Source organism: Bison bison, unplaced genomic scaffold (genome assembly GCF_000754665.1).
Source record: "Bison bison bison isolate TAMUID 2011002044 unplaced genomic scaffold, Bison_UMD1.0 scf7180017864280, whole genome shotgun sequence".
NCBI lineage: Eukaryota > Metazoa > Chordata > Mammalia > Artiodactyla > Bovidae > Bison > Bison bison.
This window is the reverse complement of record NW_011494852.1, coordinates 2640324-2655465: the sequence shown is the minus strand read 5'-3', so window position 1 is coordinate 2655465 and position 15142 is coordinate 2640324. Positions and strand designations below refer to the sequence as shown.

At 40.9% G+C, this 15142-nt stretch overlaps 1 protein-coding gene across 6 annotated transcripts in view; it reads right to left on the bottom strand.

The window, feature by feature from the left end:
• LSM14A (LSM14A, SCD6 homolog A (S. cerevisiae)) overlaps window positions 1-12898 on the bottom strand; it is a 55494-nt gene extending 42596 nt beyond the window's left edge. For 5 of the 6 annotated variants that reach the window (XR_826042.1, XM_010848948.1, XM_010848950.1 and 2 more), the window contains exon 1: window positions 12579-12898. Coding sequence is in view for 5 of the 6 variants with exons in the window: in XM_010848948.1 (XP_010847250.1) it covers window positions 12579-12699 (121 nt within the window). In the remaining variant the exon portion in view is untranslated. The remainder of the gene's footprint in view (window positions 1-12578) is intronic. The other variant, XM_010848949.1, reaches the window with a different exon arrangement.
• Window positions 12899-15142: the final 2244 nt, after the last annotated feature.

Here is a 15142-nt window from a genome sequence, read left to right as displayed (position 1 = left end):
ACCCACTCTAGTATTCTTGCCTGGAGAATCCCCATGGACAGAGGAGCCTGGCGGGCTACAGTCCATGGGGTCGCAAAAAGTCAGAATGCCTGCACAACTAAGCTCACAGTGGCCCAGGCAAAGTGACCTAACACTAGCCATCACACAACTCTACCAGTAATTCCCAGGTGTTGGTAACATATTCTTCCTTTAAAAATCATACAGCATTCTACCACTGTATATAGTGACCTCTTTTAAAATCAAAAGATCTTCAGGACAAAGATTTGTATCCTTGCAATTAACACAAGTAGCTAACACAGTGCCTTAAATAGTGCTGACATCTGAATATTTCTTGAATAAATTTCAGAGTGGAAAAAGCTATTAAGTAAGCTATTTCCAAAATTACTAAGCACTGTTTAATACCAAAGGAACTGAATTAAACCACACAATAAACCTACTTAGAATAAAATGGGAAAATGACTATTTACAGCAAAAAGAAATAACAGCTGGACATCAACAGGATGGGAAAACAGAAAGCATAGCACATGGATTAAAAAAAAAACCCCAGCATATAAGCATCAAATGGGGTTGGGGGAAAGTGCTGAAGAGCTACATTTGGGGGCTTCCCTGGTGGTCCAGTGGTTATGAATCTGCCTTACAATGCAAGGGACACCAGTTCAATCCCTGATCCGGGAAGATGCCACATGCCATGGAGCAACTAAGCCCATATGCTCAGAGTCCATGCTCCACAAGAGAACAGCCTCTGCTCATCGCAACTAGAGAAAGTCCATGTGTAACAACAAAGACCCATCACAACAGCTAAGGTAAAATAAATAAATTTAAAAACAAACAAACAAAAAGCTCCACTTGGTATTTCTATTTTCCTTACATTTATCTTTAAGTACAGTTCTTAGTGCATAGCCAGTATGCTATACAAACTCTTGCTGAAACTATTTGAGATACCACATATTTGGAATAAGCTGTTATATAAGGGTTTAACACAAGGTTTAATTAAATATTAAAAGATCTTCATTTATCAAACTATCTCTTCTACAACACAGTACCCACAGACCCTGAGAGCAGGATAGTGGTAAGTGGGCTCCGGGTTTGTTTTTTTTTAACTTGGGTGGGGAGATTTATTTATTTATTTATTTTTTTTTTTGGGGGGGGAGATTTAAAATATAAGATTTCACAGGGCTGCTCTTTGAAATCACGTCACAGCTTGTAACTGCAAACCTCCACTTTTGGCACACCTTGTACTCTCTGCTTTGGTCCATTCTTCACCCGTATCCACACTACTTTCTGTTAGGGTCTAATACTGCGCTAAATAAAACCATCTGTCTCCAGCCTCTGTAATCCTTTCCTGTACGTACTTCAGACCTGTCCTCCCCAACAGTGACTTTACTATTGACCTCTCTGCAGTATTCTCAATCTCCTCAGGGTCACATGCCAGTCACTGGTGACTCTAAGATAACAGACTTCATGGCCCACATAACTTTCCTCTCACCTTTTCAAACATATTCTTAAAACCAACTCCTTTATCACTTAATTCTAAAAGTGAAAGTAAACTCCTCTTTGACTAAAATGACTCCAAATAATCTCGTCCTTTTCATTAATACATTTCATATCTTCACTCATTTTCTCCCCTCTTCCTCATAGTTTTGGGGGAAGAAAGACTTCTACATTTCTTTCAGTCCAATGTCACCTTCCATGATTATAGATTTGAGACCCTGCAACTTCACTTGCTTCCTCCCAGTGGATTATTAATATGTGCAGATTTACTCAAGACATACCTTTCTTTGTTCAACCATTAGCATTTCAGATTGAGTACAAGAAAATAATGACTAGCCTAAGAATTTAGAAAGAGTGCCAAGAAGAAAGAATTATAAAACCAAAAGGCACTTTGATAATTTAGATGGTGATACAAAACAGCAGCAGCGGTAATGCAAAACACAACAATAGGACTTTTTTGAAATGGCAACAGGAGAGATCCTGAAACAGTTCTGTAAAGCATAGGACAGCAAAAGTAAATACTTATTGTTAATACTTATTACTTATTAATACTAATCTGAGAGAATAAAATGTCAATACATACCATCTTCATTTATCATAGTGTCCTTTCCTGTAAAACGTCAAGTTCAACCACACATTTTCTGACGGAGACTTCAGAAATAATAATCCTTCATATTATCAACAGTTAATTTGTTAAGCACAAAGGACATAAGGAGGGAAAGATGTTGAAAAATAGTCTATAGTGAAAAATAAGAAAAGTCTGCTAAGCACAAAAAGAAAACAGAAGATAAACTGCAAATACAGAAGATGCAATATAGTTTCTGACTAGGGTAACTGGGGAAGGCTTTGAAGGGGTGAGGATGCTCAAGTAGCATCTAGAAGGATAAATGTGATTCCCTCTTGTTCCTTTCCTAATTTTGGTGGATAGGAATCATTATAGGTACTATCATTCAATACTGTCAGCTCAAATTGTCCCTCACTCACAATTTTTGCACAATGCTGTCAGCATAAACATCCTACAGCTGGACTCTGACAAATCACTTCATTGGCTAAAAACTTTCCAGGGATCCTTACAATCCACCTGATAGCTCAGTTGGTAAAGAATCCACCTGCTATGTAGGAGACATGGGTTTGATCCCTGGGTTGGGAAGATTCCCTGGAGGAGGGAACAGCTACTCACTCCAGTATTCTGGCCTGGAGAATTCCATGGACTGCAGAGTCCATGGGGTCAAAGAGAGTTGGACACGCCTGAGCGACTTTCACTTTCACTTTACAACCCACCAAGAAAACTCAGACTTGTTATTGTGCTATTCAAATTACAAACTGAATAAACTAAGATAAATGTAGCAGGGGAAGAAAAATAAAAGGGGAGGGAGGGGCTGGAGTCTGTTATTTGACACATTTTCACTGGGACCTTCCAGAGCTGTTGGTTCTCTTTCCTTTGTGACTTTGGTTCACTTTCCCAACAGACTGCAAAACTCCCCATGACCTAGGACTGGAGACTTTTTCCTAGACATCCTCTTCCTGTGGCTAACTGTGACTATCTGTCAGGCCCTACCTTAGCTGCTGGGTCCTCAAGAACCCTGTCTCTGGCTCTTTGGTTTCCTAGCACATAGCACAGTGTTTAACATGTAGTCGTAAAAGGTACTCAGCAATTCTCCTGAATGGATGTAATAAGCCCCAGGCATGTGCAAGCTTCCCTTATGCTCCCTGTGCTCCATGATGTCTTTGGTGTGGTAGGTACCTCTGCTCCTAAATGTGCTGAGGTTTCTCCATAATCTCTAGTTTAACCTCACCAGAGTACCAGGATCGAAGAAAAGTAGCTATTCATCCAGATGTGGGAAATGCAAAAGAGGCTTTGGAAATCTGACCACTGTTGAAACAAATTTCAAGTTAATCTTCCAGTTCTGACCTCTATCTTCACCCAATTACTATAGTCCTTGTTTTCACTGCATATGATGATGCCAATTCCTGAGACTTTTAGGAGTTTGGGTTCACTTCTTGGCTTTACCCACTGCCTCCTTAGTCTACAGCTAAATTCTGCTAAGACATTTAAACTCAAAAGACAAAAACTTTTTTTTCACCCTTCAAAATTTTGTTGCTGTTGTCCCCTTTCCAATTCTACTTTCTCTTTTACGGGTTTATGTGTTTTAAAAAAATGCCTTCTCATGTAGTTTGAGTTAAGACTTATAAACAGGAAGAAAAAGGAAAAGCATGTCCAATTTGCAGTCTAAATTTAGCCTCAACCCTCTAAGCTGCTTTGTTGGGTATTCTTCCTTATGGTTGGTTTTGTATTTTACTCTCCCAAAGATATAACCAACAGAGATATAAAAATATTTTTAAAAGCAAATTAATTAATTAAAAATAACTTTATCCAATAGGAGTTAAAAAATAAAACAAAAAACACAGGAGTGAAAGAGAAACTAATCTGAGAGTTGGACAAAGACAGCAAATTTACTAGGTTAAAGAAACTTGAGTCTTCAGATTTACAAGGCCCAGTGAAACCACTCAGGAAAAACACTCCAGTGTGGCAACATTTCGAAACTCCAAGAACTTCCAGAGAGAAAAGTGAGAATCAAATTGGTATCAGCAACACCAGAATGTTAGAATACAATAATCCAATAATTTAAAATGTCCATATGAAAAAACAATCTGAATTCATAATAATATAGCCAGTCATCAAGCAATCAAGAACAACATAGATTCACTAAGAAAATTTGCCACCCACACATCCCACCTTTTTTTTTAATGACAAAGATGCACTTATGCAAAACTGAGGGGAAAAGAACCAACTAAGAAGTCAACATGGTAAACAAGAAACAGGAACCCCTGAATGTCTCTGAATAGACTGGACAGAGATAATGCAAAGTAGTAAAGTAGCAGAGGTGGTAAGAAGTAAAATTCTGCATGTATCTTGGAATTAGTTGACAAGATCAGAATCACAGTACGTGAGAGAAATTTAAGGATAACTCAAAGATCTTTTTATCTTAACCAACTAAAACAATAAATTGTCGTTCAATTAGAAGGAAAGGACTAGATGAAGAAATAGGTTTGGGACATATTGAACGGGAGGTGCCTAGCAGACATCCTTCCAGGTGGAAATATTAACGAAGTCGATGGATACACAAATTAGGAGTCTGCAGGAGGGGTGCAGGATGGAGACAATAATCTACAGACAGCATCTGAAGTCATGAAATTCAGAATGAAATCAAGAGGAGAGTGCACATGATAAAACAAGGAAATAATCTGTAAACAACACAAAAGAAAAAAGAGAAAGAGAATAAGAGAGTGAAGATGTGAACTAAGCCTTGGCACCCTCCAACAATGGGAGGATTAGGAGTTGAAGAATCACAAAGGAGACAGTGAGGTCTAAGAGAAAACTAGGATCACATCAAGTGAAAAAACCGTTAGAAGCAGACGAGATTGACTGAGCAGTATATTGCTGATCAGTCAAGTAGACTGAGGATAAGGACCAGCCACTGAATTTGGCAACATGGAAATCTCTGGCAACCTCGATATAGACAACTTCTTCAAGGAGTTTTGGTGTAAAGCGAAGGAGAGAGAGGGGGCAGTAGATAGAAAAGAGTAACTGCGTTAAGAATAGCAGTGTTTTTGTTGTTGTTGCTGCTGCTGTTTTTAAGATGGGTGAAATAACAGCGTATCTGTGAGTAGACAGGAAAGGTCTGGTAGAGAAGGAGAAACTAAATATGCAGGAGAGGCTGTTGGAGCAATGTCCTTGAATCATGAAGAGGGGATGAAACCTACTGCACAAATGCATGGGTGACCTTAGGAGAGAACAGTTTATCTAAACAAAGAAAAGGAGAGGTTTGGGACAGATGCAGGTTACTGGGCACATGTGGGATGAGTTGAGCAAAATTCTCTTGTTTGCTATTCTCTTCTCAAATAAAGAAGAAGCAAGGTTCACAGGCTGAAAGTGAAGATGGGGGAAGAGATGATAGAAGTCTGAGGAAAACAAGGAATGGAATGGTCATGTACAAAACCGGAATGAATGGACTAAGGACATACAATATATGGGAAGTAACCATGACTTCTGGGCTTAGTGAACATAAATGTACAGTGAAACTGGCCAGCATGTCTGTGCTGATATAATTAGGGCTGTGAGGTTTGTACAGAAAGTGGGAGGGGGAAGAGGGTTGACAGTATAAGCTCTGTTCTGACTGTAACAACTCCTCATGGAATTAAAACAGGGGGTAAAGTTATAAGGAGAGTGTGGGTCAATGAAAGGTAGTAAGATCAACAGACTGTAGGCTACAGTAGATCTGAATGACTGATGGAGATAGGTTGCTGCTGCTACTGCTGCTGCTAAGTCGCTTCAGTCGTGTCCAACTCTGTGCGACCCCAGACGGCAGCCCACGAGGCTCCCCCGTCCCTGGGATTCCCCAGGCAAGAACACAGGAGTGGGTTGCCATTTCCTTCTCCAATGCATGAAAGTGAAAAGTGAAAGTGAAGTCGCTCAGTCGTGTCCAACTCCTAGCGACCCCATGGACTGCAGCCCACCAGGCTCCTCCGTCCATGGGATTTTCCAGGCAACAGTACTGGAGTGGGTTGCCATTGCCTTCTCCGGGAGATGGGTTACCTAGACAAAGATGGAGATAGTGGTTGGAAATAACAATGAGAAAGCTACTCTAGTAAGCACTGTAACAAACTAGTTATTATAATACTTCTGGTATTATCTCATTTAATTCTGAGAATGACTCTGAAAGATGCACGTTACTATCCTTACTTAAAATATGAAGTTAAAGCTGAGATTAAATTACTTGTCCAAGGACACTACTAAGTTTTCCAACTGGCCTTTTAGGTCACATTTGCTTCCAAAAACAAACACTCCACAACACGAGAATAAATCTTTGTGAGTAAAATACTTCACAGACTACCTCACACTTGATCCATTAAAAATTTTACTTCATTGATATACAGTTTTTAAAATAGCTAACTGAAGTACTACTTTAAAGTATCACAGAGAAAATAAAAGGTAAATTGCTCCTATAGAGAGCACCTTCTATCATGGAGTAATAAATTCAAGCTAAACCATCTACAGTTACTGCTATTACTACTTCGGCACTGAGTTAAATACAAAACTCTTGCTATGTGTCACACAGGTAAGATCCCTTTACTCTTACTATTTCTCTTCTTCTACTATTATTTTCCTCAGGCTTTATATTGTTTTCTTTACTTCCAATTCAGATAGTCATGTCTTGGGACATTCCTGATGGTCCACTGGTTTCCCTGAGCGCCCAATGCAGGGGGCCTGGGTTTGACTCCTGGTTAGGGAACTAGATCCCACATGCCACAACTAAAGACCCCACAGACTGCAAAGAAGACTGAAGATCCTGGTGCAACCAAACAAAAGAAATAAATATAAAAAAAAGAAAGAAAGAAAGAAAGCCATGGCTTTTCTTACTCTACTGGAAAATGTACAGTTAGTTTCTGGCACCTGACCTGAGACTCTCAGAATTACCAAGAACTTCTGAGGACTATGCAACAACAACAAACTGTTTCCAAGGCTCCAAGTTCTGGCAATCTCACTAAATAGGGCAACCAAAAGAAACTGCAGCATTAAGTTTCACTAGACCTTTGCTGTTCCTAAGTAGTGATTTTGTGAATTGCTAGATTCAGATCCCCAAATCAGAGAGAAGGCAAGAAATCAATAAAGCACTTCACAGGCATTTCATCCAACACAAGCTCTCCCACTCTCTCTGGAGTTTATGACTATGTGGATAATTAACAATCAAGAGGTGAGTAAGCTACGCCAATGGGCAATATAATCCATTACCCACTTACCCACCAACTTACCCACTTTTATATTCCTCCACCAATCACTTGATTCTTTAAGAACAAACTGTTTGTTTTAAAAGCAGCTGGCTTATATAATCATTCTTCCTCACAAAGTCTCTTTTCCTAATTCAATGGCAACATGATTTTCATTTTAAGGGTTTATTAACCAGGTACAGTTAACTAAATGCATGTTAGATAAGAATTTTACTCACTTTTGTCTATTTAGTCTATTTTGGCCACCTGATGCAAAGAACTGACTCACTGGAAAAGACCCTTACTCTGGGAAAGATTGAAGGCAGGAGAAGGGGACGACAGAGGATGAGACAGTTGGATGGCATCACCAACTTAATGGACATTAGTCTGAGCAAGCACCAGGAGCTGGTGATGGACAGGTAACTGGCATACTGCAGTCCATGGGGTCGCAGAGTCACGACTGAGTGACTGAACTGAAATGAGTCTATTTTACTTAAATACTTTTAAAATCCACATATATAATGCTTATAGGATATGTAAGTTTCCTCCAACTTTGAGATTCCCACAATGAGAAACCTTCAAAAGCTATGTTTCCTTTCATTTATTCAAATATTTACCAAGGGTCTGCTCTGTGCCTGGCACTATTCCAGCTGCTGAGGACAGAGCAATGAATGAGACAGAACCCTTGCCTTTACAAAGTTTCCATTCTGTGGGGAATCTCTTGGTATCCAGGATCTATTATGTGTTTGGGTGTCATATTCACAAATACAAGTACATATACAATTGGAAGTATCCTACAAACTACTGATGCACATCATCACTTTGCAGCTCCCTCAAACATTCTGAATTGATTCTTCTTTAAATTTTAAATGAAAATTATAATTAAGCTTGAGCCATAAGGTGAAAAACTCTGTATGCCCAACAATGTCATTTATATCATGCATGTCTTAAGATTTTATCCTGGACTTCTCTGGTGGTACAGTGGATAAGAATCTGCCTGGTTTGGGAAGATTCTACATGTCACAGAGCAACCAAGCCCATATGCCACAACTACTGAGCCTGTGCTCTGGAGCCTGTGAGCTGCACCTACTGAAGCCAATGCACCTAGAGCCTGTTGTCTGAAACAAGAGAACCTACTGCAATGAGAAGCCCATGCAGTACTGTTCACAGCAACTAGAGAAAGCCCGTGCACAGAAAGACCCAGCACAGGCCAAAAAAAAAAAAAAAAAGATTTTATTCTCTTATATTCCCATTCTCCAAAATTTCTTACTGTTGGTGGAGGGAACATACTTTATGTATTTTAATTTTAAAGCGATACAACTGCAAACACTTAGAGATATCCCCAAGAGACTTCTATAAGATTAATAAACTAAAATGCTAAATAATTTTCATTTATTCTTCATTTAATAAATATCTGTTCATCCCAGGGGCTTAGACAATAAATACATGCAAATAAACAAAGATGATTACATGTAGGTCATGATCAGTACTAGAAGAAAAAAAACTCAGACCCATGATAAAGACCTCAAGAAACAAACAACAATCCAGATCATCTATTAACATACTTATACTGACATTAAATTTTTCCTTACTTGCCCTTAAAACTTCCTGACATTGATTTACAAGATTTCAATGTATCAAAGTTCATCAAACTTACCTCAATTTCACTTTTATAGAACTAAAGCTAGTCTGTGAAATCTCTAGCAGAAAATAAAAGATAACACCTATTTGACAGTATCTCTGGCACTGGGCTTTTGACTACATACAGTGGGACCATACAATTTATTATCCAAACTGCAAGATTTTCAAGAGAGAAAAAGGATGTTTTAACAATTTCGCCAAAATAACAGGCACAAACAAGGACTTTCCACCAGGGCAAAACAGGCCATATGGTCATCCTAATTATATACTACATCAAACAGAGCTAGCCCAAAATATCAAGAGTATTTTATAATTGCAGATGGATTTAAATTGTAAGTAATATCCAAGTAAAGAAACCAAATTATAATCTGGACCATATAAGCCAAGTGACTTCCTTACTAAATGTAAAGATTTAAATACCTCACAACATACACAAAATCAATTACAGGGGCATCATAGGCCTAAATGTGAAAAGGCAAAACAGAAAAGTTTTGATAAGATAATCAAAGAAAGTCCATGATCCTTGGGTAGGGAAAAGCTCCTTTGAAAGAAAAAAAAAAAAAAAAGGACAAGAAACATTAGTCACAATGGAAAAGAGTGGTAACATATTTACAATAGAAGGAAGAACTTCTATACACCAAAAGAAACCATTAAATGAGAAAAGATACTTGCAACAGATATATCCAGCAAAGGATTCATATTCTGATACTGAACTCAAGAAAAACAACAACAGCAGCACGCATTTCAACAGGAAAATGGGCAAAAAATTTCTAAGGCACTTCATGGAAGATGAAATCCAAATGACCAAGATATGAAAAGGTGTTTACCTCACTAGTAATCAGGAAGGTTAAAACCACATACAAATACATACCCACCAGATTGGACAGAACTAAAACACCTGATGAAAGTGGCAGTTTCAAGTATTACTGTTGGTGAGAGATGTGGAACAACTATAACTCTCATATACTTTACTAATAACTGAAATAAAAATTAGTAAACAACTACTTTGGAAAGCAGTTTTTCATGCTCTAATAAAGACATACTCCCCAGGATCCTGCAATTCAAAGTACAGAGCAATTCAAAGTACAGAGCATAAAGAAATTTATATAAACATGTATCAGTAAACTCAAACACAAAGTTACTGTTCATAATTGCCCAAAACTGTAAACAAGGTGAATAGCTTCAGAATATCCAAAGCAACTGGAGAAATAAACAAGTTACATGCATGACGGAATCCTTTGTCACAACAAAAGTCAAAATAAATATATGCAACATGATTCCATTTATATAAAGTTCAAACAGGGACAAAACTCTTATCATTCAGAGATGTAACTTAAGTGATAAAACGATCAATGTCAGAATAACATTTATATCTAGCTTAAGAAGGCAGCAGTTGTTGATGGGAAGATGCAGGAGTGGGAGGCTTGTGGGATGTTGGCAAAGCCAGTCTTTCCCTGGGTGGTAGTTACAAGAACCTTTGTTTAAAAATATTTCATTTTTATCCACATATCTTTACAACATGTGTGGTTATATTTCACACTGAGGGGAAAAAAAAAACACCTCTCTCTAAAGGGGAAAAGGATTAACGTCCTAAATAGAATTCTAAGAATGTTAGAGATAACTCAATTCATAGTTTAAAAAGAGTTAGCAAGGATCTCTAAATCCAAATACATACTGTATTCTAGACACACTGTAGTCTAAAATCCATGAATATACTTTTGGTTTCGTTGGGTAGACTCTTCATCCAAATTTTGAAAAAGGTGGAATTTCAGATATCAAATTACTCAGCAAATAACATAAATTCTAAAATCTTAACACCAAACATCCCACTTCTAATTCTGAAATCTGAAATAAGTGCCTGGTTGTTGACTGCACAGTTACAAAGCAGTTTTAGATTAGAAACTGCCAAGTAGAATAATATCCACATTTGGTAACTCCAATTTTTGCAAACACAATTCCCAAGCCTCTGTTATATCAACAACTCAAATTTCTTTAAAAAAAAAAGAATATATTACGTACGTGGGATTACATATCAAAGCCATGAGAACAGACATAAATTAAATCAATGATTAAAAAAACCTTTTCATTGCTATATAGATGTTTTTAGGTTCTTGCACAAAAGAATGTATTTATGGGTTTTTGTTTTTAAAAAGACGAATACATTAGAAATCTTAAAAATGCTTAGGTTATTTTCTTTGTAAGAAGTAAAGGTACCACAGTCAACTCACTGATAAGTCACTAACCTGGCAAGAAATCTTAAAAGTCAGATTGGGCCAAACAATGCTTTAAAAAAAAAAAAAAAAACTATTAAATCACTTTAATGAGAAATACTATTTTCAGCTTATATGTGGCTCTCATCAAAAACTTTAGAGGGCCCTTTTCACAATTCCACAAAACCATAAAAATTATACAGCTAAATATGCATGCGGGTGGGTGGAGGGACGGGTGGGAGAGGAAAGAAAAGAAAATTAAGAGAAAATAATTTAAAGACTCCCTACCTAGATAGAAAATTTGTCCCAACAAGAGTGTTTTAAAAAGGATGTACCAGGTAATCCAAAAAGTATCTTTAAATACTTGCGTGATACCGCGAAATGACTCTCCTATCGGTCAAAGACTAATCTGTTTCTTAAAAATAGATTTAGAAAATTTTCTTCCTATCGCCGGACTTCTCTCCTTACCATGCTATTCTTTCTATAACTCTCCCAGATGTGCTGCGAAAATGACCTTAGTTATCTTGCTTCCCTCTCCTATATGTTCCCAAAACTTGTGAGGTTTAAGATCAGGAGCTAAAGTTTATTTTCTTCCTGGTTTCCTGGCGGAACAAAAACCCAGACTTGTGAACGGAAACAAAACCCACAAGACTGGGCGATGGTACGTACTTTGGGGTGGACACCTTCCTCCCCGACCCCAGAACTCTCGGACCCAGAGTGCCTCCACCGGGGTCGGTCAGCGCCCACTGACCACTTAGATCTGCCCTGGGAACAAGGGACCCGGAAAAAGCTGGCACCCTTATTCCCACCGGATTTCCAAAAACAAGGCCGAAAGGAGAGCAGCAAACATTTGAAAGAGATAGTTGCACAACAGGTTTGGTGAAGGATTCCGGTTTAACAGGTAAATACCACACAGGAGACAAGTGGGATGTGATCTGCTCCAGGTACCAATGGCATTTCGAGGCCGTCTGCGTCGCAGGAGAAACCCAAACTTTGGGCACATTACTTAAAGTTCACCTGAGGAATATGCAACGAATTGAAATTAAAAACGCGAGAAAATGGGTGCTGGAAAATCAGCAAATCAGCGCTTTAAACTCAGGCTGGGCGGAAAAATTCTTTGAATACTCAGGCTTTGTTTGGTGGTTAAGAAGACAGAACCACCGAATTTCGGAGTTGGAAGACGCGTATCTCCGTGTTCTTCGGCCCGTTCTCGGACTTCAGGGCTGCCCCGCCCGGCCCGGCCGGGGTCCTTAGTCACCGGATCGAAGGCGGAACCCTGAGAGCCCCGGGGAGGCCGCGGCTCGGCCCGGCCCGGCCCGCGACGCCGGGGCCCGGACGGAGGGAGGGGAGCGGGCACCCCAAGGAGGACGGTGGAGCGGGGAGGGAGCGAGGAGGTCGCGAGCCGAGAGCTCGGCGCAGCCCCGAACGCTCGGCCCGGCTTCGACCCCGAGGCCCGCCCCGGCATACCTTTGGCGAGAGCTACGGTAGAGTTCTCGGTGTCGATAGTGTAGAGGATGCCCTCGTAGCGGATCTCCGCCTTGGAGATAAGGCTGATCTTGCTGCCGATGTAAGGGGTGCCCCCGCTCATGGCGCCGCCGCCGCCGCCGCTCCCGGCCGCTCGCAGAGAGGCAGATCCCACGCCGCTGTGGCCGTTCTGCTTGCCCACTTGCTCCGTCGGCGCCTACAGCAGCCGCCTCAGACCCAACATGGCGGCAGCGCCGGCTCCGCTACCCTCCCCCAGCCTCCCGCCCTCAAGCCGCGGCGCGGCGGCGGCGGCGGCTGCAGCGGCGGCGGCGCGGGGCATGCTGGACGGGGAGGCCGAGGTCTCGCGAGATTCGCCTGGCGGCCGGTGGCTCAGGGCTCCTTCGCTCCCTCGGCAGTCCTAGCAGTGCCGCTTGGCCTGGTCTGTCGCTGTCGTTCCCCCAGGCCTGAGAGGAGATCCAGGGAGAGGCCAGGGCCTCGGAATGTAAGGATACTGTGGGCTGGCGTGGCGCCGCTCGCGGTCCTCTTGATCTCCGCTGTGGCCCACACCATTTCCAGACCCTTTGTAACCTGTCCTGAGTCCGGTTTCATTGCAAAAGCGGATCCTTCTAGCTAGAAAGTTCCAACGTGCCTCGAAGCTCTTGGTGAGCACCTCTGAGACCTGGTCGTTTTCCTCTGGAAGCAACTGCGCCCCTCATGGAGCCATCATTACAGCATCTGTCACCCGGCGAGTCTCCCTTCTACTCCCCTTCGCTGCTTCTAGACGTGGGATTCTGTCCAGAGCTTTCAAATGGTTCTCATTGCTTTCAGTGCCATTGCACACAGACCAAACCCTACTGTCTGCAGTTTTGTTCAGTTCTGTGAACTCTGGATTCATTTAAGCCATAGCATTGTTAGCTTTAAAAAAAAAAAAAAAAGCTCAACCTAAGCGTGAGAATTGTGCTTTCTTCCGGGGAGGTTTGGTGAGGACTTAAATCTGGAGATAGCCTCTCAGCTCTGAGGGACTGCTCGGAAGAAGTAAGGGAGAAGCCAGGATATATAGGAGTTTTTGAAAAATAGCAAAAACAACAAACGCAGGTAGTTTAACATCAAAACATTACTCTTAAAGAAAAACCATACATCTCAAGTTAATGAATTCAACACTTTTCTGTGTATGGGAAGAAGTTAGAGTCTGGGCTCATTGAAATCTTTTCCTTAACTATCTAACGTTAGTAAACCTTTTCTCCTGTGAATCCCCTCAGGGTTCACAGTTGGGGCTGACTGCAGTGGCTGATGGCTTAATAGCTGCCAAATCGTTTGTTTACTTATGTGTCAGGGGACATCTACAGCCTTTTCAGCATCTTTAGTTGAATTCCTAATTGGCAAGTTTGTGTGTCTGAAGATTTCCGCTCTAAACCTAATCTTGGCACTCAACAGTTCATCCTTATAATAGTGAGACTTCTCACTCAGGCCTTTATCTGTTCTGACTACAAAATTCTGTCCTTTTCAAGTATAGACTGTATCCTGAATCTGATCATTTCTCACCATCTCCACCCCTGCCCTACAACAAACCACCCAGAATTATTGAAACATCCTCCTAGAAGACCCTTCTACCTCTGCTTTTGTCCCCCTAATTCTCAACACAGCAGCCAAAGGGATCTTGCTAAGATCGAAGTTAGATTGTATCCCACCTCTACTCAATACTCCTTTCCCCAGTGAACTCATATCACACAGAATGAGAGCTAGCTAGACTCCTTACTTTGCCCTATAGAGACATATATGATTTAGTCCCTTGTTTCCTTGCTTCACCATTCTGTTCTAGCCATCCCCTTTTCACCTCAAACTTGCCTGCTTCATTCAGATCTCTACTCAAATATTGCTTCTGCAGATGACTCTTTATTGTCCTGTTTATAATGATACCACCTGAATCACTCTACATACCCTTGCTCTGCTTTCTTTTTATTCATAGAGTTTATCTTCCTCTAATTGTTTAGTCACTCAGTGTGTCCGATCTTTTGTGTCCCTGTGAACTATAGCTCACCAGGCTCCTCTGTCCATGAAATTTCCCAGGCAAGAATAATGGAGTCAGTTGCCATTTTCTTCTTCAGAGGATCTTTCTGACCCAGGGATTGAACCCATGTCTCCTGCACTGCAGGTGGGTTCTTTACTGCTGAGCCACCAGGGAAGTCCCATCTCTCTCTAGTATGTTTAATTGGGTCTCTCTAGCCCCTTCTCTAGAATCTAAACATTTTGAGATAGGGATGTTACTCTGGTTACTACTATATGATCAGAACCTAGAACAGAGCCTGGAACAGAGCAGCTTTTCAGTAAGTTGGATGAAGCTGAAGGCAGAGCGTAGGTAGGATGTCTGGTGAGCTGAGTGAACAAATGATGAGAAGCCTGGCAAGAAACAGAGAGGGAAGCAGTACAGAAGACTAACAGCTGTGTTGGGTCTGGTTCACAGTAGCTTCAAAGGAAGACTGAAATACCTGTTTCAGTACAAGATTCCTGCCAAGGAGCTGAACTCTTACTTCCTCGCGCTTCCAGGCCTGGGACCTAGATTATCTTCC